The following is a 25,056-nucleotide window of genomic DNA, read 5'->3' as shown; positions in this document are numbered from 1 at the left end:
TGTATGCGTGCATTTTAATTGTCATTTAAAGGTATCATCTTTAAAATTAGCTGTTGTCTTGAGTTTTTTGCAAAGGAGTGTTAGGACTACACTAAGAAAATTATGTAATAAATCAGAATATTATGAGAATATATGCGTTAATTTAGCGATAACTCAATAGTTTATTAATGCCGACAATTTGATCGCGCATGAAAACCGGTCGTACTATTTCTTTTATTGTGAAAGTCTGTTACTTCCGACTGCGGCGCTCACTGGAACCGGAAAAGAAAGAATAGTGGCGGTCAGATCAAAAGCAAACATGGAGAAGAGCACCGAACTTTTACACGGCCGTTTTCATTTTAAAGTTCTTCCAAACGATGCGGTCGACAAAACCAAAGCCGTTTATAACCACTGCAGACTTGAATTTTGTTATCACCTGAGTACATCCAGTCTGAAATACCATCTAAATGCGAGACACACAGTTGACACCAGCAAACCATTCAACGAATCAAACAGTGGATCGGTGCTTCAGCAGACTACGTGAGATGCGGCGTGTGGAATACCTAATGATAAACAAAAGCAACAGAAGCTTAAAAATGGCCAGTGAGTGTTGTGGAAGACGTCTGCTTGAGAAACGCTTCCAGAATCGAAACAAATGACGACAGGTATGAGATTCCCTCAAGACGCACCATCACAAGAAGAATTCGCGAGTTGTGTGAAATGGAGAGGACTGCAAAAGAAATGACTTTACAACGTACACCTTGTGTTGCTCTCACCGGGGACTACTGGACGTCACTGGGTAACCATAATTACCTCGGGATTATAGTGCATTATATTGATGAACATTGTGAGCTGTGTTCACATGCTTTGACTATAATGAAAACCGAAGAGAGACATTATGTCGAAACGTGCACAGGACATTTGATTGAAGTTGCACAGTAGTGGCACGTGTCAAAGTCACCACGCTTCGCAAAGACTGCAAGAAATATAGTTGCTGCGGCGAGACACCTGCCTTTCGAACACAGACCCTGCTTTGCGCACATTCTCCAGCTTTCTGTCACTGTTTCTCTGCAAAACAGTGCGTTTGACAATGTCCCCGGCGAAGTGCAGAAAAGTTGTGGGCCATTTTAAACAGTCCAGCAAATGCTGCGGAATTAGAGCAACGTCAAGTTGAACATGGATAAAAGAAGGAGTCGCTTATGCAAGAATATTCCAACCAGATGGAATTCAACTCTGGCCATGATAAAAAAAAAAAAAACATCATCAGAAATGAACAATCGCCGAGGGCTGTCCTCAACCCACACACTAAGATTGCGATGCCATCAACTGCTGAAATGGACAAACTGCACAGGTTGGAAACGCTACTGGAGCATTGCAGGTATGATTTACAATACATCATATATCTCACTACCCTGTCATGTGTGAATGTAAGAGAGAAATAGTGTGTGCAGCATTAATATGTAGAGAATATTTGTGGGTGTTACACAGGGTTCCTATATATTTTTCAAGGCGGAATTCATAAATGTTTAAGGGTCATTGTGTCATGTTCATCTACAAGAATACATACCGTACTATACTCAATTATCGTATTATATTTGTACATTGTATTTAAATTCAGATTTACAGTGAATATTTTATTTAACTGCCAGTTATGCCAAAGGTTTTAGCCCAATAAATGTTATAGCACTTTCAACTACCGGTATATGGCAATACATAATAAAAGTGTGCTATACACTACTTTTGATTTTTGGGGCTTTTGTGTAGAATGGGGCGATTAATCGCAACGACCTCATCCGCTTAATCGCGATTAAAAATTAAACAGTTTAAAAACAAATGTAAAAAAAGTTTGTCCACTCCTGTTAATACATAGAAATCAAATACCTTTATTTTACATTCATACATCAAAGGACATTTAACAATAGTTTTTCAATTCTGTTTGAAAAAAAAAAATCCCAATTCCAAAAGATTTGCAGTGATGCATTTTGCATGTTTTTAAGGTTGTTGACAAGCATTGAAAAAAATACACACACACATTCACCCATACACACACACACACACACACACACACACACACACTCACACAGGGGTGGGGCGTTGTACATTAACAGAGATGAATTGCGTTGCCGTGGAGAAAAGGCACATTGAATCCACAGTGTATGTATGTACAAAGTGACAATTACACAACTGTACGTCGGGAGCGATAACAATGACCAAAAAACTCTAAACCTTCACTTATGAAAAACAAAATCCAATAACAACCCAAAAAAATAGAAGAAAAACACCTATACAAATACATCAAAATTTAATTAAACATCAAAGACGTTGCTCCGCCCGCAGAGAACAATCCCACAAATATGTATAAATACACACTATATGTCACAATATTTATAATTGTACCTCTCAAGTGAGTGGCTCATGCATAAGCAGTTTTCAAATTTTTTTTTTTATTTTTTATTTTTTTACTCTTTTCACAATGGTGCTTAAAAATGAATAGCTGACTCCTTTTCTTTTTAAAATATATGTTACCACTCGTCAGTCAATGTTTCCAGAAAAGTAAGTTCTTTCATATAAAATACTGTATTTTTTTTTTTATTCTTCCTTAAAAATCACCTTTTTTTATACATTCCATCCTTTGACAAAATAAAGCTTTATACGCGTACTTTCGAAGCTTAGAAACACACAAACGTACATATACATACTAATTATATAGCTCTGTACGTATAGAAACCATAAAGTGACTCTACGTTCACATGTAGTGGAAACCCGTTTTTTTTTCCCGTTGGTTAGCGTAACATCGCCATTTTGATTTGTCACAGTGTGGCACTAGCATCAGGAATGATTGTACACATCAAACTGTTTGTACCAGTTTAGGCTCATGTGGATGTCTTGAATTCTGCTACCGATATTTGAAATTTGAACATGAGCCAGATAAAAAAAAAACAACAAAAAAAACATTGAATGGCAGGTTGGCTTGCAAGGTTTTTTGGGGCTTGTGTTGCCATCTCAAGTAGTGCTCCTGATGTATGAAATTTTAACATGATTCGAATAAAATTGACCTGTGTTCTCTGAAAACATTGATTTTTTTTTCCCCAGTGAATACACTGCGGCATGAGTATTTTGAATCATTACGCTTTTCAACATTTTTTAAAATCAGAGATAAACCTTTCTAGATGCTTTTTCTTGGGCTGATTCCACATCTGCCCTTGTTTTTTCTCTAACACATCAGATTTTCATAATAATGAAATTTAATAGTATATATGTAATATATTTAGTAATGTTTAGGAATTAATGGTTAAGTGCAGCAACAGGTGGATTTTTTTTCTAAAATGTCAGCTTTAAATAACGCATGGTAAAATCTGTATTGCGCAAGGTTTTATAGGTCAAACTTAAAACCAAAAAATGAAAATTGCTTAAAATCCTGATGTTTAAAAAAAAAAAAGTAAGGACATTTTTTAAATTAGCGTCAAAAGTACGTTGTGAGACAAAGCAATCTCTGTGTGTGTCCGACGCAAAAACAAGAAACATTTTTTAGCGCATGTTGAAAACTTGACTCTGGCTAATGTAATTTTTTTTTTTTTTACGTGCCCCGAAGAAAACTGCTACTTCTGTTCACTGCACAAAAAAAACATTGGAAAGTGATTTTTTTTTAACAACATAATAAAAACTGAATAAAGCAATAATATTTTTGGCCTGTGTAGAGCTCTCAAGAACTTCTATTAATATGCAACATTTCAAATCGCACAGACAAAAAAAAAAAAGAACTAGTTTTGACTAGTCTGTGAACACAGGCTACTCTTTTGAATGACATCAGCAAAATTTGCTACAAATATCAAAATTGCAGAACGTGACACCATTTTTGGCCCATGTGCAGATCTTGACTACTGCTACCACCACATAAAATCTGAAAAAACTACAACCTGTGTTTTGCAAAAAAATAAATTAAAAAAACCCCAAAAAAACATTGGAAACGGCCATTTTGATTAGTCCAACGAACAGTGTGTGTGGCCACTAGCGTTTTTGGCTGATTGTACACGTCAAAGGGGGCTTTTGGGGTGTGGGGTGGGATCAAGCTGACCACCTTGGCGTTGTCCATTTCAACAGGCCTTGGTGAGGTCTGTGGGCATGGTGTCGGTGGAAATGCGGTACTGGATTTTGGTGTTGGTGATGGCGCCGTGCTTCTGCCGCAAGTGAAGACGCAGCTGACTCTTGTGGCGGAAGTGCAAGTTGCATTTCTCACACTACAGGGAGAAAAAGTCAAATCGCAAGGTTAACACTAGCTCAGAAAAAATATATATATATATAATATACACAGAAAAGATTTGTGATATTGGACTTTGGGGTCAAATTTGAAGGAACTGAAAATGTACTATGAGCTTTACAGATGAACTTAATTGGACTATGTCAGCTTTTGAAAGTCCAGTTGTTAAATGTTTGATTACTTTTACGCAAATTGCCATTCTCTCAATCAAGGAGTTGACAGGAAAAATGTATAATAAGAAAAATGGTGATGCAATGGTGACTTACGTGGTAGGGCTTCTCGCCCGTATGTATACGCAGGTGGCTCTTAAGGGTCTGCAGGTGGCGGAAGCGCGTCCCGCAGATCTCGCAGGGGTACGGCTTCTCGCCCGTGTGGATTAGCACGTGGGCTCGGAGGTGGGCAACCTGACAGCATAAAAAATATAATAATAAAAAACAGAGCAAGTTAGTCATGAGGAAAACCACCAGCTAACCATGGATGGCTGCTTCACACAAAAACTTCCTGTTCAACTTCCGTCACGTATTCTTCTGAGTTTTTTTTTTTTTTTGTGTGGTCGACTACAATAGACAATGCCGGCAAATTTCGTGTTGATCGGTAAAACAGGTGTCAGGGGAGAATTATTTCTAAGTTTCCAAGGGGTGCAACAGAGTAACTTTTGTTTGTTTTCGAAGACGTTTCGCCTCATATATATATATATATATATATATATATATATATATATGAATCAAGTACAGACACAGGAAATGAAAGTGAAACTCTTAATTAACATGAAACATGTCAGATAAATGATAATCTAATAACCTGAGATAAAAGAACCAATGATTTCAATTACAAATTAGGGACAGAATGAACTTTGTTGAATAAGTTATTATCATTGTTTTTTTTTTTTTTGTTTGTTTTTTTAAAGAAGGGTTGAGGTTTCAAGACAGTCTTGGGGTTTCAAATTAAGGTTTTTGCCAGAGTTAGGGATTAACAATGTAAGGTTAAGGTTTCATGTCAGGGTTAAGGTTTGGGTTTTTAGCCAGGGTTCTGGTTTCAAATGAAGGTTTTCACGGTTTGGGATTAAAGTTAGAGGGGTAGGGTTTCAAATTAGTGCTTCAAGTTAGGATTTCCATGTATGGGTTTCAGGTGTCAAATCAGCATGGGGTTTGAAGGAAGGGTTGCGGTTTCAAATAAGGGTTTCAAGTTATAGAGGTAAGGTTTAAGTCAGGGTTGGGGGTACATGTAAGGGTTTGAAGGTAGAGTTAAGGTTTACAAACCGGGGATTGGGTGTAATGTTAGGGTTTCAAGATGGGGTTCAGGTTTCAACTGGAGGATTGGATTTCAAGTTAGTTTCAAACCAGGGTTTCAAGTCAGCGGTTAAGGTTTCGAGCAAGGGCTAAGGTTTCAAAGTAGCATTTCAAGACCGTTTTTGAAATTAACATGGGGTTAAGGTTTGAAGATGCCCTAACTGTATTGGAATTGGTTTTTAAAAATGTCCTAATGACTGTCCTTTACCAGGTAGTTAGTTTCATGGATAAGCTTTCAAGATAGGGTTTCAAATTACTGGGTTTCAAGTTCGAGGGTCGAGTCAAATACATATTTTGCAGTACATCATTTTTTTCACCAGTATACACAAAATTTGGTGTGTTCAGGCACGTTGATGCCCTCCAAAGTTTTATTTGAGTGAGGCAGAGGAAAAAATAAATAAAAACAACGCACCTGTACGAAGCGAGCGCCGCACGTCTCACATTTGTATGGCTTCTCTCCTGAGTGGATGCGAGTGTGAGTCTTGAGGTTGGCTGGTCGGTTGAACTGAGCACCACAGATGTTGCAGCGATACGGCTTCTCACCTGGAAACACAATAACAACAACAACAACAACAGGCGGTGAGCTGAAAAATAACAAAAAACAGGGACTGTGTTTGGTATCATTCTCTAATCGCTAAAAGGGATACTTTCCTGACTAAAATATACTTTACATGGTTAGTTACAAGACTTTTTACTAACTATAGTCCACTATATTAAAAAAGTGTTTGGTGAAACACAATAGCTACTTTTATTATTTGTTTAACATTTTAGATTTTGGTTCAGGTTTTCTGAACAAATCTATTTAGCAAGAAACAAAGTAGACGCAAAATGTGGTTTATTGGGCCGGATCTGGGACTTGAAGGAGATATCAACCCAGATATGTATTTTTTTCAAGAATATGTTCTATGGAAGTTTGTGGAATAAGAGTTAATCCACTCGTTTTTAGCTATCTCCGGGGGCGGCCATTTTGTCACTTCTGTCGACTGAAAATGACATCACAACTACTCAGGGCTTAGGCAACGACCAATCACGGCTCAGCTTTAGAAAACAGGCAGAATTAAAAATAAATAAGCAGAATTCCATTGGGAACACAGCCAGGGAGGGGTCGTGAAGGACCGAGCTTGGGCGCACCCGTATGGACGGTCTTGTGGCTGGCGAGGTTGCCCTTGTAACGGAAGGCGGCCTGGCATCGGTCGCACTTGTAGGGCTTGTCGCTGTGGACTTGGAGCGCGTGCTGCTTCAGAGCTTCTTCCTCGGCGAACCTGGAGTCACACTCATTACAGAAGAAGGTGCCGTTTTCTGTTCAGAAGGGAGGTGCGGATAAACCACAAGTTAGGAAATGACGGGACGGACCCCCCCCCCCCAAAAAAAGTAAAAATTGACAACTCACAACAGTTAGGCAATATGATCCGACAATTTTAAATTTCTTTCACTTATAGAAAAGGACACCACAATGACATTACAGGGAACCCGTTTATAGTTGCAACCCAGACCAAAGCGCTCAGGACAAAGCCATGTCTAATATAGAAATATTGTTTTGGTGCTTTCTTGCACCGTCTTGGGGCCAAGAAATTATGAAGTCATTTAGTCAAGCTATAGCCGTGTCTGTTAAGGGGAAAAATTACAAACCTTTTTGCGTCAATGACTTTTTTTCGCAATACGTGGCAGGGCTCGGTCCCCATCTACTGCAAATAATGGGAGCTCAATATAGCCGCTTTTTTTTTTTGAAAAATTGCGGTTGAAAAAGTTGCCAAGTTGGCAACACTGACTGCATTTTTAAACTAGCTCCCCTCTTTTTGCCGCCATGTTGTTAGCAGAAGCGGCGCACATCAGTGGGAACAAGCTTTTTGCACTACAGAAATCCTAACCCTATAAAATGTGATTTTTAAAAGAAAAATCATCCTGAGTAATAAACTGGAGTTAAATCAATAAAACTGATTAAAATCGCCCAGACCTACCACAACTGGAGTCGGAGTACTCCGAGTGCATTTCGCCCATGTCCTCGCCCAGCCGCGACCGGGAGGGGCAGACCTCAGAGTGCTGCGGGGACTGGGCGCCGCACGACGAGCAGTTGAGGCGATTCAGGTACCGTGTCGGGTGCTGGCCCTCTGCGTTTCTCAGAGACCCATCCAGCGCACTTCAGAGCAAACACACAGACATCAGTGTTAAAAAAAAATATCCATTTTTCTTCTGGAGTCTAATTCATCGCCATATATTCTCAAAGGGGGTTTCAGGGATTTTCTTCCCCAATTTCTGTCAAAAAGTTAAAAAAAAAAATCCAAATTAATTCAGCTGTGGATCAGGATAAATCCAGTGGATATTGTAAGATTGTAAGACTTCCCTCTAACTCTAAGCAACAGTCCTTCAACGATCGGGTTACCATGTCAGAATTTCCACCATGTCTATTTTTTTTCAATCAACCTACCTGTTGAAATGCAAATTACGGACAGCGTTGGTTCTCACTTCCAATCAGCTTAACTCCCGTAACAGCTTGTCGAATGTGGACTAACACGTCGCACGTTCAAACTACGCCGGTTGAGAATTGACTCCATTTTCTCGATCGCGCCCCCTTGGTCGAATGAGAGTGAAGATTTTGTTGTCTATTGTCACTCAGAAGTGCGTCCAACTTGACGGTGAAAGGATCTAATACCGCCTATCCTGTTCAGGGTCGCCGGTTAGATTATTCCAGCCAATGGAAGATTCCACCCTGAGCTGGTCGCCACTCAATCACAGCTCACATAAAAGGCAAGACAACCATTAAATCGGTCACGGAGTGGGACCCGAACACAAGCTGGCCGGTTAAAGTACAAGTCTGAAGTTCCAGGATTAGATGGTAGGCAAGTCAAGCCCCACAAAATGTAAATAGAATGTTGTCGAACAACAAAGACGAGCACCGTTGACTTGGTTTAACCATGACCTGGATGACTGAGGGAACCAGGGGTTTTCCGTCAACCAAAGACCAACAAGAGTGCCGTTGCCGCGATTAAAAGAAAAAAACAAAAAAAACATTACAATGTCTCCTACTTTTGAGAGCATAGCGGGTTTAAGTACAAAACAAAGGAGTCAGAGTGTCCGAAACCCGTCAGTTGAATCGAAGCAACTGGATTCCTCTAATTTACGAACTTTTTAGCAAAGTCAATTTATGAAGAATGTGGATCGTAAGAATTAGAGGGAAGTAGAAGTCCAAAAACCAGAAAGGTAGAACAGAAGAAACTGGACTCTCCTTTGCGTTCCAACAAGTTAGAGTTCGCTCATTTCTACTTTTGCAGATAACCACGATCTGGGCGAGGCCAGCAAGTAGATTTTATCAAGCCCGCGGCTTTTTCTCACCCGCTGATGATGTTGTTGAGTCGGCTGCTCTGCGGCATGGGATGATCCTCGACGCTCTTCCTTGCGCTTTGCGCCTCCGAGTTGTCGGAGTCGGCCGGGTGAAGGTACGGCTGCAGGCCCGCGCGCTGGGGCGAGCACAGGCCGGGGTTCCTCAGGGCGGCCTCGTCCTCCCTGGCGCTCTGGTTGAGCACGATGAATTTATACTTCTTCCAGTTGCGAGCTTTGGGGTCTTGAGTTCCCGCCCCCGCCTGCTGCACCCCGGAGGCGGCCTGCGACAGCCCGGCGTTCTTGCTACTGCTCGACTCCGTCGGGGAGTTGGGCTGGCAGTCTGACTTGAGGGGGCTCTGCGGGCTGCTCATGAGAGTCTTGCGCCCGGCGGAGGAGATCCCCAGCGGGTAGTGGTGATGGATCAGCTCCTCCTCAGCCGGCGGGGCGTGCTCTTTATCTTTGTGGTGCTCCAGGGTCAACACGGGGTAGACTCGCTTCCTGCCACCCAGGCCCAGCGCTAACCCGAGGCCCTCGTGGCTTTCCTTTTTCACCTCGTCCTCCCGCCCAAACTCCCTGGGGGCGAAGGTGGCCGCGTGTAGGACGCCGGGGGGACCCACCGCCCGGGCGTACTCGGCCCTGCCGACCGCGGCGGCGTCGTGCGGGTGCTTGTGGTGGATCGCGCTCCGCGACAGGTCGCCGAATGCGTTCTTAGCATCCGTCAGCTTGCAGAGAGGGAAGGGGAACCCCGGCATGGGGAACTGCCCGTAGAGGTGGTAGTTGCCGGGTGCGCTGACGCCACCGAGCATGCCGGAGCTGTACGCCGGCCGCGCGTCCCGGAAGGGGGCCACGCGGCCGTGCAAGGCGTCCACCACGTCGTGAGGGCGGTATGCGTGGACGTCCTGGGGCAGAACGAGCGGGCTCACCAGGAATTCATCCCTGGGAAGCTTAGCGCTTGGATCGCTGCAGGAGAAGAGACAACATGAACTTTGTCAATTGGAAAAGGTGCAGTAGTCCTCGCATATTCACAGTATAGACACAGGAAATGAAAGTGAAGTCTTTAGTTTATGAATATGATTATCTATACACGTGTACAATAGGTGCATGTCTGTTTATATTTATACTTTTTTTGTTTCTATTTACAGCGTTTACTTTGTATATATGTAAAATAAGCGTTTTTAGTTTCGTTTTTATATGGGTTATGCTCAGGTATATGTGTGTATGTATTTATGAATAACCCACCTTAGTATGGATAGGACATGATTTCCAATATTTTATAGTGACCAAGGGGTAGGACTCGACAGGTTTTTTTACTTCTCCCCTTGAACATATAAGCTTTACTGAATTAAAATAAGTACTGACCCTTTATTTTGATTTTTCGTTTTGGTTTTTGTTTCCTTCATTCAAAAAATTAAAAAATTATGGGTCACTTTGCTCGAATTCACTGAAAGCTCTCAAATTGGCTTCTTTTGTACGCTTTCTAAAATACCGCAAGTTGCCACAAGATGGCACCAAGTCGAAGCCCGGAAATGACAAGTCCTTCACTTTGGAAGACTGGAGTACTCTTAGAAACATGACAGCTGCACAGAGAAAGACCCCAAAAGGTTGTCTGCTCTGCTTCATTAACCTCATTGGGCCCTTTGAATCATCATCATCATCATCATCATCATCAGACACACCTTTACAGAACCCGTATTTGTTTGCATCCCGGAGGACCCAATCAAGAGCCTTTGGTCAATAAGTCTGATTGGAAAGCACCAGGAGTAACCCATAGCGGAACATACCAAGTCCACACAGAAAGGCCCCGATAGACAGATATGTAGCGTGACCGCTTGCTGGAACCGAATAAGAGAGCCTTCGTGCCGAGATTGCTTCACCGACCTGGACTTGATGAAGCGATGGCACGTGTCCACCACGTGATCCATCTGCAGGTAGACGGCCGTGTTCATGATGGCCATGATCAGACTCTCCCTGAGCGCTAGCCTGGAGGTGTACATGAACTCCAGCAGGATGGCAAAGCCCTCCGGGTCCACCTTGGGGTCCAGGCTGATGGCGTTGAGGTTGCACTTGTGCGAATCGGTGAAGATGGTGTAGAAGAGACCGCTGTGTGGAGGCAAAGACAAAAAGATCACAGCCATCCTTTTTGACAGCGCTCATTCTCTTTACATGGCGTTTTCAGCTTTTGCTTTCTGGCTCCAGGTACTGATTGTGCCCCTCTTTGGGAAAAAAACGCATGCGTATACACAACAGGCAAACTTACAAAAAGTCATAAATCTCAAGACAAACCAAACCTCCAGAAAGAAGAAACAGACCCAAAGTCTTAAATATTAGTTTAGTCCCTTTTGCAAGCGTAATATAAAAAGATGCTGTTTTATAATTGGTCTTATCTTGGAACTGGTATTGTGCTCATTTGTTTTTTTTGTTTTTGTTTTCAACGGTGTTAGATGATGGTGCCTAACAATACCGCTCTGTCAATAACGCAAAGCATCAGTTTGAAAACGTCCCACCTGTTGAGCTGAGGCACAGCTCCAACCTTTCTGTATGTACTGTACTAATTTTGCAGTCTTGCTGAAGAACCCTCTGGGGATAAATGAAGAAATAAAGTTAAATATGTACCTGCAAGCCATGAGGACGGTCTTGTGTGCCCGGAACTGCTGCCTGCTGACCAGGATGGTAACGTCGGTGAGGATGTCCCGGCTGCGTAGGCGGTTTAAGTTGAGCAGGACATCGCTGGCGTGACGCGTGAACTGGATGCAGCTGTCGGCCAAGCAAGACATCCTGCCGACTTCTGAGGGGTTGAGGAGAAACATTCACATTTAAGCTTTAGTTGCATGTGATTTTTGATAAAGCTATATTTTGAATGCGCCTGTTGCATTTCATCTGAATGCCACACGAGGGCGCAATTTAGCCGACTACAAGGCTGCTTTGAGACATTTAAATTTTTACACCTTTTTTTTTTTTTACTCCAGAACCGCAGCTTTGAGGGAAACGCGGCTTGACAAGAAGAGGACAACAAATTATTTAAGTGAATTACAATAAGGGGTGGGGTGAGGGTGCACAGCGTATAAACGATTGGGTTGTGCAGGGCAAAAAGTGCGTGTTAGAGCGATGCAATTAATACATCAATGTTTAAACATTTTTTAAAAACAGAAAAATTAGAAACAACATTTTAAAACATGCACAAGCACAAAAGTAACGTAACAATTTACATTTTATTATTAAAACGCAACTTTTAAAACGCAATTTTTACTCTTTTAACCAAGAACAAGTGCCCATCATTAACCGTTTTATGAGTGAAAAACACAGATTTAACAGTTTTTAAAGTAAAACGCGTGCTGAAGTGATGTTTTGCCGTCGATAAACTTGAACTACACCCGGCCCCCATGCACTTATCCGCATTCTATTTATTGGACTTTACTCTACTTCATTCATTTATTGTAATTTCTGCACAATTTTTTTCCACCATGCATACTTGGCTGAAAATTGAATCTCTTTACGAGTGGCAACACTCGCACAACAACGCTATAAATTTAATTTGGAGAAAAAAATAAGCATCCAACGTGCACACGCAACCCCACTTTGCGCGAACGCAAAGAGACAAGTTGACAACTCCACTTCGGAAACACAGGCACGACACAACACCATTATGCACATTCACGCAACAATGTCACGTTAACTACTCGGGTCTCAACATGAAATCATAGCAAATACATGATTAATTTGGCAAAAAAAACCGAAAACATCCCGAGTCAAAGTTGGTGGTGAGTGACAACCAGGAGCGTCGGGGGGAGCGGCTCTGGCCCTCGCTGCAGCCGCCTGACGCGCGTCTCATCTCGGCTACATAAGACGCGGAGTGCTGATGGTGGAGGTGGAGGTGGGAGAGTGAGAGGGAAGCGGAGAGCCACGGAAAGAAGGGGAATGGGAAGGTGCGATGAGGTGGTGAAAGGGAAAAGAAGGTTCTGGCTTCTCGATTGTTTGACAGCCGGACAGCCGCCGCCGCCGCCGCCGCCACCGAACAAGTATGCACACATAATAAATTTACACTCCCAAAAAACGGTGACATTAGCGACAAGACAAGTTGGCCGCTAAATAATAACAAGGGAAGATGAGAGGGAAGAGAAGGCGAGGAGGGGAGGGATAATGTAAAAAAAAATGAAATTTTTGAAAAATCACCTGGTAGCGCTTTCCTAGAAACTTCTTGCATCACCACTTCTAAGAAGCCCAGTTCTAAGAATCAGACCAGCTCAATTCTCGGAATTTGAGCCCGGGACCGTACCAACGTCCCCGGCCATGGGGAGACGCCGAAAGTCCCCTCTAGCTTCGATTCCACATTTTTTAACGCTTCTCTTCCACATTCCCACCCCAAATCCATTCCCACGTCTTCTCAAAACACCAAATTGACATCTAAATGGCTTTAAATCGACTATTTTGTTGTAAAATAATCAGAGCGGGACAAGCACGCTAGCCCGGACTCCCCCGGTGAGGTTGGTGGAGTCCAGAGTATGTCGACGTCACACGTCTGTGAGCTCCGCCCCTCCGAGGAGCTGCTAAGAAGTGTCTGGGAGTCGTCACGTAGAAGCGAGAGAGTCTACTAAGGAGCCTTAACGTTGGCATCACCAGCGGTGGGGGGTTCGTGGACAGCACATTTGACGCTTTTTATTTAAATGTATGCGTAGATGGTTGGTTTAGTCGCGGTCGTGGTTGGTGTCAAACTCGAAGCATGTTTATGTCGTTGGTAGGAGATGAGGGAAGTGGCGTACTTGTTGCATGTCCGTGAACGCCTCATCGGTGACAAAAAAAAGTGGCAGCCGGGCTGAACTTTGCTGGGACGCGTTTGAAAAACTGGGAAAAAGCGAGCGATTGAATGTGACATAAAAATTAGTTACAGTCGTGGTAATGGAGTAAAAGGTTTCAGTATTAAACATTTTTTTGATTATTTGTGAGTTAATAGGACCTGTTTTAATTCTGTATTAAAATGTTTCATATATATATATATATATATATATATATATATATATATATATATATATATATATATATATATATATATATATATATATATATATGAAACATTTTAATGTATGTATGTATATGTAATGTATATGTATATATATATATATATATATATATATATATATGTATATATGTGTGTATGTATGTATATATATATGTATATATGTGTGTATGTATGTATATATATATGTATATGTGTGTGCGTGTATATATATATGTATGGTATGTATGTGTGTGTTTAATATTTTATAGTAAAATACATTTCTTTTCCCGTAGATATTTATTCTTATCATTCCAAGTTTTTCGGATGTACTAAATTGTAGTCATTGCTCATATTATTTAATTGTATTATAATTTTGTGGCACTGCATTTATGTCCAAGACTTCATGTAATCATGTAATCATCTAATATTTTAATTAATTTTCTATTTCTATTTTTTTTTATTTGAATTTTATTTCATTTTGATATTTTGATAAAAAAAATATTTTTCTGTAGATTTTTGTATATGTTTTATTTTTATTTATTTTGTTATGATATCCTTATTTGCTTTTCCTTTATGCCTGTCCGATACTTTGTATAGTCTAATATTTTATAATTTATTTTATAAGTTTAATTATAAGTATTTAGGTTATTTTTTTTAGTTTTATAGTATTTTATTTAGATTTCATATTTATTTATTTATTTTTTTTTTTAATTTCATTTTATTATTCTTTATTATCTGCCTTTTACTTTGTTTTATAAATACTTAATAGAGTCTAATATTTTATAATAAATTTGTATATATATATGTATATATATATATATATATATATGTATATGTGTATATATATTTAAAATTGTATTGTATATTTTTCAGTCTAAAGTATTTGTTTTTATTGTATTGTATTTTAACATTTTTACATTCAACTGCCTTTTAATGTGTTAAAGATATTTTTATTTTTCTTAGTTTTATTAATTTCTTTCTCTTATTGACGTAAAGCAGAATGAATTGGTTTGTACGAGACAAAAATGACAGGCCGTGACAAGCACATCTAATGGAGGACACGTGCTGTTTCTCACTCACAATAAGCTGATTCATTAAAACAACAACAACAAAACACCATTTGAACTTGTTTGTGTTTTTAGTTTGAAAGAAGACGATGAGCGTCAGGGCCAAGCTGTTGAGCGACAGTAACGCTACGGTTGTAGAAAGTGGCCGCTGACTCACCTTGGAAAGTTTGCTTGTGGTGATTCCAAAGCAGGGATTCCCCGTCCTTGTTGACTCCCTGGCACAGAAGCGACAATTTCTGCACTGAGAAGTCACAAAAATACCACCACATTATGTTACTTTAATCAAAAAATGCATCGGCTAGTGCCATAATACACACCAACAAGAAATTGTTAATTAAGATAGTACATTTGAGTCACTGAGAACTCGACTGGACTAACTCCATTTGCTGGAGAGTACGGAAGTGTGTAACTCCAAACTACCAATGCGGAGTAAATATTTTTGATTGGCAAAGACATTTGAGCGTACTCGTGAATACGTTCGAACATACTTGTAGGCTAAATGCTACAAACGTAGCATTTTTTCCCATAATGCCACAGTGTGCTGCTGTGCGCAAATAAAAAAGGGCATTTTATTATTACATTATTATCCCAAAACATTCAAAAATTAAGTAAACATTGTTTATGCATCATTTTATGGTTTTATTATTTCTGCAGTGCCTAATTTTATGTGCTTTCCCCATAATGCCACAGGGTATACACATGCGCAAGTCAATAGCCCGTGGCATTATAGGAAAAAATGTTAAACGGAAATCATCAATCAACTCAGGACAGAGCAGCTTTTGTGCAAAGCCACCCACTTTTAAAGTGAGCAAAAGTATCGGACTGGACACTATTAAACGTATTTAATATTTGGTGGCATAACCCTTTCTTGCAATAACTGCATCATTCTTCGTTTGAAATATTTTTCCAGGCCTTTACTGCAGAATCTTTCAGTTCTTGTTTGTTTCTGGGGGTTTCTCCCAAATTATATTGTATTGTATTCAGTCTCTTCTTCAGGAGGTAAAATGCATGCTATCTGTTGGGTTTGGGTCCGGTGATTGACTTCGCCAGTGTAAGACCTTCAGCATCTTCAGTATACAACAAAAATAAAGGAAATGACCTTGCCATTCCAATACTTTTGGAGTGGACAGTATTTGGACAGGGAATATTTATTTATAAACAAAAAAAAAATGAGACATGGATTTTCTTTAACATTTCTTATTTTTGAAATATAATTCTCATATTCAGATTTTAATGTTATTTAAAGTCAGTGTTATTTTATTCAAAAATGTTCATATGTATAGATTTTAAAAATATTTATTATTTACTTTTTTGTATAAAACATTTATACTATGAATGTGTTGCATTTGTTATTTCTACTTAACAAATAAAAAATATTTTTTGTTCATGTGTACTCTGTGAAACTTTGTACACTTTGCACTTTAATTTTTTACGATGAATGTGTTGCATTTGTTATTTCTACTTAAAAAATAAAAAATAATTTTTGTTCAAGTGTACTCTGTGAAACTTTGTACACTTTGCACTTTAATTTTTTACATTATATATATATATATAATAACAATAATAATAATAATTATTATTATTATTAATATTATTATTATATTTTGACGCTTTTTGGACCTTGAAAACGATCAATTTAGTTGCTTTGACCAGACGAAAGCTCTCGATCGATAAACGCTATTCAACGGACGTGAGCAGAGCTCCGCCGCTCATTAAGCATCCACGTGACGTGACCCAAATCAACGCCGCCTGCAGTTTCCCTTTTTGTGTTTAACCCTTTCGTATCGTGACGCTCGCCGCCGTAATGCATCTGACATTGCTTTTCACCCCTTGAGGAACGCCGGAGCATCCGACCATCTATATCCGCTGTTACACCCCCACCCCCCGCCATTAAAAAAAAATCACTGCAGGTGTAAACAAACCACCCGGGAGGCGGCTAAAAAAAAATAAAAAAAAATAATTAAGAGTGCAAACAAAGAGCAGCGTCAACTTTATTTCCATCCACTCGGGGGATGTTCGAGGCGCTGCTCTCCCGGCATGCTGATGCATAATGCACCGCAAGTGTGGCGGCACGTGAGGGATATTGATTCTCACAACGATGACGACTCTTCTTCTGTAGCGCTTTCTCGCCACAGCAAGGAAAAACAATTTCAAGGGACTTTGTTTGCTCGAAATGGATAAAAACAATGAAACAAACTACCACAGAAGGTGAGACAAGATGTACCAAAAAAATGCTTTGTATTTCAGATTAACCAAAAAATGAAAAACAAAAATTGTTAGTATCAGTGTTGCTGTTTGCACTGTTCTTGTTCTTGTATGCCTCTTCATCGCCAAGACGCCAAAACCCTAAACGTCTACCACGGCTGCTTGTTAGCTGGAAATATGAAAACTACAAAACAAAGTAAATCAGAAGGCAGGAAAACATCAAAGACAGTTTTGTTTGTATTAAGGATGAAAAGAAAAACAAAAAAAATGGTTTTGGTGTTGTTGTTTGGACTCTTAAAACGCTTTGAAGATATTTTTCCCACCCTGTTATTAGCTGTAAATAGACAAAAGCAACCAAACAAATTACCTCAGATGGAAAACATTAAAAAAAAAAAATCTTTGTGTTTTTGGAAAAAAAATACAGTATATATATAATTTTGGCATCACTGTTATTATACTTGCACTCTTTTGTCAAGATGTGAGAAAACACTTTCAAGTGATGTTCACTCCCATGGTTTTTAGCTTGAAAATGAATTTGAAAAAATACCTCAGAAGGCAAGAAAACAAACTAACAAACAAACTTTTACATTTAAATTAAAAATGTAATAATACAATTTTTAAAAATGCTAGATAACTGTGTGATGTATTGCATGCTTACCACTTCCTTGGCAAGATGTGAAAAAACATCTTCAAGGGACGTTTACTGCTATGGTTATTACCGTCGTTGGAAATGGATAAAAAAAACATTTAAACAAATCGACCCCAGATGGTGGGAGATCATAAAAAAATAGTTTTGATTGTGTTTCGTAAAATAAGAAAATAACAAGACTTTTGGAATCGGTGTTATTGTTTGCCCGCTTCTTTTGTACCACATCGTCATGCGAAGATGCGAAAAAAGTTGTTCATTGCCATGTTTTTTAGCTGGAAACAGGTAAAAACAATTAAACAAACTATCCCACGAGGTGGGAAATTTTCAGGACTGCGTCATCACCAATGTTTAGTGTCGGTAAAGAACAACGACACGGAAAACTAGCGGAAAATTCCCGGCCTCTTTCACACAGAGATCAGGCAAAATTGGTGTATCAGCGTGGTAACAGATTATTACTCAGAATCGTATTAAAAACTTCACACCCCGTTCCGATTTTCCACTATCCCCTTTCAAACAGGCATCGACTTGCCTGTTCTACCACCACTGATGAAAAGACTCCTAAGACCAGGCGTTTGCGCAAAGCCAGGAAAGTCATAAAGCTTTACCCAAACCGATTTCAACTTGTTCAGCATCGTTATCTTCCGCTTGAAGTATTTGGTACGGGTAAACCTTTATTACTTTCCAAGGCATCTGTTGAATCAAGGTCTTGTTAACATTGGGTTCCATATAGACTTTCCTTGACTTTGCGCAGACGCCCGCTCTAGAAGTTCGGTGTTTTCTTCCGTGACGGTAACAGTGTAACAGATGTCAGCTTGAGCTGCGCGATTGTACGTTAGTACAACCTCACTCCTCCAAGACTTCAAAGAGGGTACTGGCCGCTGCCCGGCAGACCGGGCTTTTAGCTGGTAACAAGAACAGATGCAGAAACTTGACATGAATAGCGTTAATTGTACTAGAATTCTCAAACTTGCCTCTGTTACGGCAATCATACTCCATATTAGCATCAACACCAGCATCTGTTGTGACTACGGGCTGTGCACGAATCGGTGGAGAGTCGAATTAAAAAGCGAACTGGTCGTTGAATTTGAACGCTAAATCAGAATTTTCCCATTCGAGTCAAAAACACGTCATAGCATATTGCCGTCAAAGGGTCATGTTTGGATAGTGCGTCCTGTCTCCCTGTGTCTGTCCGTCCTATCTACGTTGGGAGTACACATGCGTAAAAGTGCCAAATTGGAGTGCATTTTCTGAAGTAGAGTAGTTTTGGGAATATCTGAATAGCTTTTGACTATCCCCCTGCTAGCCGCAGTATGGATGACAGCAGCATCTGGGTGTGATTTATACAATGGATGTCAGGCAGCAACAATCGCTTTCGACATAACAGGCAGACCTAACAGATGTGAGGTGATAAACTTCACCTGCTTTCTTGCTATTACTATGCTATACTACACGATCAGATAATTACATGATGCTCTCATGCAGTGTGACACACTCGTATGAAAGAGTCATGGGACCATGACAATTGCTTTCGACGCAACAAGGCCAGATAGCGTTAAACTTCACACCTCTGTCCCGGCTTTCCTTGTGCTCCCATCTGTTAAGGCACAGATACTATCTCTGAAGGCCGCCTTGACTTGGTCTGCCCAAAAGGAAAAAATGCGTAAAAAGTCCGTCACTACTTTTTTTTTTTTTTGGCGCGCGGACGGCGGGTGACAAAGGCCCGAGGCCCGGAGGTTGCCTCACTTGCAAAGTGCTTCACTTTTGTCTGAGGTTTTCGCAGCAAAATTGTGCCGACTTGAGCGTTCATTGTCAGCAAAGAGTTTTTTTTTTGTTCTGAGCAGCATGATGCAACATGGCTGTAACACCCAAACACACACAGAGATGTTAGCACTGTTAGCGACACAGCTACTCCTCCTCCTCCTCTGTCTTCTTTTCTTTTCAAACTCTTTTCTTTTCTTATTGTTAACTTTCACTTTAAAAAAAAAAAAGCCCTGGTAGACCACCGCAGATGTCCACGGTCGTGATCCTAATCATCATCATTTGTCTTGCGTTAGGCTGCACTTGAACTATCACCTTGCATACAGTGTATATATTTATAAATGAGCACTTACTTACAGCTATGGAAATTATTATTGCTATTATTCTATGCTTTAAATGCCGATATTTGTATTTGAACTTTGTGAGTTATGCCGTCGGTATTTAAAAGAGTATAAAAGAAAAATGCTAATTTTACTAAAACAAATACAAATTAATAGCACAATGAGAGAAATGGATCCTTTTGCAATGGTCTTTTCTTTTTTTTCCAGAGCGCTAAATATAGTTTTTGGAATAGAATCGAATAGAGTAAGTACAAAGCAGCAAAAATATTAGAAACTGCTTTCTGTGTGATTTTGCACAATCATACACTACAGAAAGCTGCACAATTAAAATAATTTAAAATATATCAATTATCCTAATAATAATAATAAGAAAAATAAGAATATGAACAAGAATAAGTGTAAGAATAGGATTAGAATAAGAATGACACATGCTTCAGTGGACATTATTTACATTTTTTACAATATATTCTTGGTTTAGTATTTTTACTTTTTAAAAACCAATTTTATGTATGTATTTATTTAATTAATTAATTAATTAATTAATTTTATAGTACAATTTGGATGTACATATTTTGGAAACTGCTTTCGGTAAGAAACAGCAATTAAAGTAAAAGAAAACGTAATTAGTAAAATTAGTATAAAATACAATAATAAAAACACGTTTATACATAAAATTAAATTCATAAATAAAATAAAGGCTTGTTATTCAATTGAATCTGATTGTGCATGTGTACCTGTTGTTGTGGTTAATCGGTATATATTTGACTGCATATCATCTATTACCACCCTTTTTTTTAATTTTCACTCATGACAATTGAATGAGAATTAATTGCAAGTGAAAATGATTTCTGTGTATTTTCTTGTCAGTTTACTCACACAGAAATTCCCCGATGCCACATCAAAGCTTTTTTGTGTGCCCGCAGGCGGCCCACATTGTTTTTTTTTTGTTTGTTTTTTTGCCAAAGTAGCGTACGTGCAGGTATGACTCTAAATCATATGTGCAACTTATTCACACTCTAAATCAATGTTATTGCTTTCTATCAGCTTTTTTGAATAACCTTAAACAGCCAAGGTTTGAGAAGTCGAAGTAGGGGTGTGGTTTTTTGGGTGTTTTTTTGGCACTGCTTGGCCCTGATTCCAATTTTCGGGAAAACAAATCATGTGGAATCAAGTATTTTTTTTAGCTAAGCAGGAATGTGGCCTGCAAAGTTGGAATTTCCACACCGTGAGCCTTCTCGCTCAGTCGGGATGCAACTTGCAGGATAACTCACAGGAAAGGTGAACAAGAACTTCTCATTTCTTTGCCAGTGAAAATCAAACCCTGCCCATTTTCACCAACCTTCCTCATATCATGGTTCAAGTATGCATTTATGCATGCCAGGAAAAAAACTCATCTAAACATCAATCATGTGCCCCATAGGAAACAATAGAAACAGAAACTGTCACTGCTGTGTGTTTACGCAGACTATTTTAGCAAATATAAAAGCCAAAACAACCAAACTAAATAACTAGCGAAGAAATGAACTAACAAATAAATGAGCAAAATTTTGAACTTAATGAACAAAAAACTAACCGATGAGTGCACAAACGGACACAGAGAATAACTCATTATACATTAACATAATGAAAGAGAACTAACTAACTGACTAACTGACTAACTAACTAACTAACTAACTACTCATGGACAGATGAACTCACTGACTGACAAATTAACTAAAGAAAAAACTGGCAGATGGAATAAATAACGCATTAAAGAATAAACCAATGAAAGAAACAATGAAGGACCAACCAACTAACTAAGGAACTAACAGAACTGGGCACTTGAGACAGCAACGTGCGCTCGAGCGTGTTTGTATTTCCTTATCGTCACATCACGTAACCCGCGCCTCCCACCTGCAACTGGGACATACCATTACAAAAGGGTGCGGGGGGGGGCAATACCACAATCTCTATAACAGCAGTTGTCGCTCGCGCCGACGCGGGAGTAGAAAGAAGCCTAAAAAGAAGCCTTTCACCGAGTAGGCTGAGATGATTTTTGGCTGCCTCGCGAGCACGTCACACGCATGAGGGCCGATTAGTGGGCCGGACTAAAATCAACTTCCGGCCATGCTTAGTCCAGCTATTTTTAAAAATTTGTCATCCCCTCACCCCTCCGCCCCAAAAATGGGAGGGTCCGACCGGTCCGGCCCAGGGACGGACTGCCCAGCTCTGCTAACTAACTAACTAACTGACTATACGACAACGTGAGTAGGCCTAATAATTGTTTGCAGATTTGGAATGAAATGTAGGATAGCATTAGCATAGTAGCATAGTGCCTCAATCATATTTAAATTTAGAGTGAGTTGATTTTTGTGAAAAATGAGTTCTTGCATTTGATGTTGATTTGCTGTTCAGCACTTGTATGGCTTCTTGAATTATTTTTTCTGCACAAGAGCCCTCTGCCTTGGCAAAAAAACAACAACAGAAAGCGGACAAATGCATGTCTTTTGTCCATATTTAACATAGCCTTTTTATCATACATCTGGTTTGCAAGTGCGTTTTCCAATGTGTAGTGCTGATGAAAAATTGTGGTTCTCTCCATTCAAGTTGCCCATCCCTGGTATACAGTGTTACTGTGATTTACCAGTTAAATTCCTTCTCTGACCAAGCTCGCAACTCAACTTCAGGAACGTTAAAAAGGTCGCGGTCTGTGTAATCCCAATGAATCTGCAATGGTGTCTTTGTACATTCATTAGCATAACGGCGTATTGTCCCTGCAGAAGGAATTATTGTACAGTACATTACTAGATTTCAATCCCACGCGGGTACACCAGGGGGATTGACCAGGATCAACTCAATCCCTAAACCACTCTCCGCTGATATGGAGATGATGCGTGCATATGTCCAGTTGACATGGTGAATTATCTAATGGAATGATTCTCAAAGTGTGGTACACGTGCCACTCGTGTGCTCTCTAGTGGTACGTTAAGTACACTTTCAGGTCTCAGTTTTGCAGACACTTTGCATGATCCTTTATGCTTACTTGTGGCTCTTTCATATCATATTTGACTAACTTGATACATTCCTGTTATTATCATTATTTTGTTTGTTCAAGTTCATGCAGTTCTATGGATTCACTGCAACACAGTTAGTTTGCTAATTGGCTAAGAAACAAACTTACATTTTTTTTAATTAACTAACAAATCGACCAACAAGAACAACTGACTGATTTAGTTGTTGATTGATTTCATCAAATTTGATCAATTGACTAACAAACTGATGTAGAGTAGTTAGTTGCTTAGGTGGTTGGTTAGTTGGTTAGCTGAGCTGTTGGTTTGTTGCCAATTTGCGTAAATTGATCAGTTCGTTATTTAACACTAACTAGCTAGAGACTATCAAATGAATCAAATAAGCAACCAACCTAACAAACCAATTGACTAACCAACCAATTAACTAAAAAAAACAGAATGCTCAAATGACAGACCCACTAACAAGCATACTGGCAGACAAAGTTTGCCAGTCAGTCAATCCTGATAGCCAGTTAGTTAGTTAGTTACAACTAGCTACAACTAACAAAGAAATGAATTAACCAGCCAACCAAGTAAACCAATTAACTAACTATGATGATGATATACTGTAGATTGGTTGGTAGGTTGGTTCGACGGCCAGCTAATCCATTATCTATTGTTTAATTAAATGTGATACTTGGTTCCTCAATTAGTTAGCTTTCTAGTTAGCTAGTTAGTTAGTGAACAAATCAACCGACCAACCAACCAACAAACCAACTAACTAAACAAGAAATCTAATTAACAAATGGCCTGGCCAACTGACCAGACCGACGGACTCACAAACGTACTAATGGACTATCGGTAGGTTGGTTGGTTAGTTGATTGGTTATCTACTTAACTACAATGAACTGACTAAAACTAAGCTAACTGACGAACCAACTAACTAAAAGACTGACTCGCCAACTAAAAATGGACTGAGGGACAAAGTTGGTAACTGAATCAACCAATGGTAGACTGACATAGTTAATTGTTAGCTAGAAAGGAACAAGTCAACCAACAACGCCCCATCCAAAAACCCCACCAACGAACCAATCAATTTAACAAAAATACTATCCGACCGAAAAAAAAATACTGACAAACAAATTAAGATGGTTAGTTAGCTAGTCAGTTGGTTGGCTAGTCAACGTAATGTTTAATTGGTTAGGTTTAACTAAACAAGTTAACAACCAATGGGCTGGGTGGCTGATTGTTGTTCAGCCAGTTGTTTATTTAGTCAGTTATTTCATTAACTACAATGAATTAATTAACAAATGAAGGAACAAACGATCCCCCCAAAAATCCACAAGCCAATTAACTTGAAAAAAGTTTGGTTGACCGACTGAATCACCAATTTACAGACAGACAAATTTGATTGGTTAGCTGATCTTCTAGTTAGTTGGTTGATTGGTGGGTCGGCAGTCGATGAACAATTTTTATTGTGGAACCAGAAGCCATCTCACCTTTTTTCCTCTGGAGGGAGTGAGGCATGCTGGGAAAAGGTCTTCAATCTTGAATGAATCCACCAGTCGACGGTAAGAACCTTTACTTGACTTCTCCTAGATGTGGAGACGTGAGAAGGACAAAGCTATCATCAAGTCCTCCAGAGAGATGGAAGGACGCAAAAATCTCTTGGAAAAGTCAGAGATAGAGATTGTAGTGCTCACTTGCTCGGCTTTCCCATGAATGTTACAAACTCTGATTTTTTTGTGGAGGAGGGGCAGAAAAGAGATTAAAGTAATCCCACTTGTTCTACATATAATTCATTGGAAAGAAGAAGTCTCCAATCCCATTAGGACACACACAGACTAGCTGTGCCTTTAGCATGGCAAGCGAGCGAGCGTCCAGAGATGATGAGCCATCTGCCATAGAGACACATTGTTTGATAAACACAGCTTTTATACAACAAACATTTGAGTGCATTAATCTAGCTAAACTCAGCTCAATCTGTGGAAGCAGATATTGCTCTTTATAACTTGTCCGCAGGGGAGAAGGGAAGGAGGGGTATCACGTTATTGCATCACGCCAGATGTCACAACTTCAACCTGGGAAGGTCACACACACAAAAACGGAATTCGAATAACAATTGAGGGAGAAATACGTCACTGATGTTGAAAAGATAAGGCAAACTCTTGCAAAACTGACATATCTCGCGAAGGTGGCTGGTTAATTGGTT

At 39.7% G+C, this 25,056-nt stretch overlaps 1 protein-coding gene across 4 annotated transcripts; it reads right to left on the bottom strand.

The window, feature by feature from the left end:
• Positions 1–1,842: 1,842 nt before the first annotated feature.
• On the bottom strand, positions 1,843–24,679 carry bcl6aa (BCL6A transcription repressor a). 4 transcript variants are annotated; one of them, XM_086046230.1, is made up of 11 exons: positions 24,548–24,679; positions 24,344–24,439; positions 15,062–15,145; positions 11,458–11,629; positions 10,723–10,944; positions 8,857–9,804; positions 7,485–7,663; positions 6,658–6,825; positions 5,939–6,069; positions 4,504–4,641; positions 1,843–4,217 (listed from the first exon to the last, which is right to left on the bottom strand). In XM_086046230.1, exons 2-11 carry the CDS (start codon positions 24,369–24,371, stop codon positions 4,074–4,076), a joined length of 2,214 nt encoding a protein of 737 aa, XP_085902356.1. In that variant the 5' UTR covers positions 24,372–24,439; positions 24,548–24,679; the 3' UTR covers positions 1,843–4,073. The 4 variants fall into 4 exon arrangements, with proteins under 4 accessions (XP_085902356.1, XP_085902355.1, XP_085902357.1 ...); XM_086046229.1 differs by lacking the exon at positions 24,548–24,679 and having other exon boundaries at positions 24,344–24,544; XM_086046231.1 differs by lacking the exons at positions 15,062–15,145; positions 24,344–24,439; positions 24,548–24,679 and adding an exon at positions 13,015–13,164.
• Positions 24,680–25,056: the final 377 nt, after the last annotated feature.

This window comes from Filicampus tigris, chromosome 12 (genome assembly GCF_054856515.1).
Source record: "Filicampus tigris isolate MCC_2025a chromosome 12, RoL_Ftig_1.0, whole genome shotgun sequence".
In the NCBI taxonomy this organism is placed as follows: domain Eukaryota; kingdom Metazoa; phylum Chordata; class Actinopteri; order Syngnathiformes; family Syngnathidae; genus Filicampus; species Filicampus tigris.
Note: the sequence above shows the minus strand (reverse complement) of the source record. Positions and strands in the feature narration are given on the sequence as shown.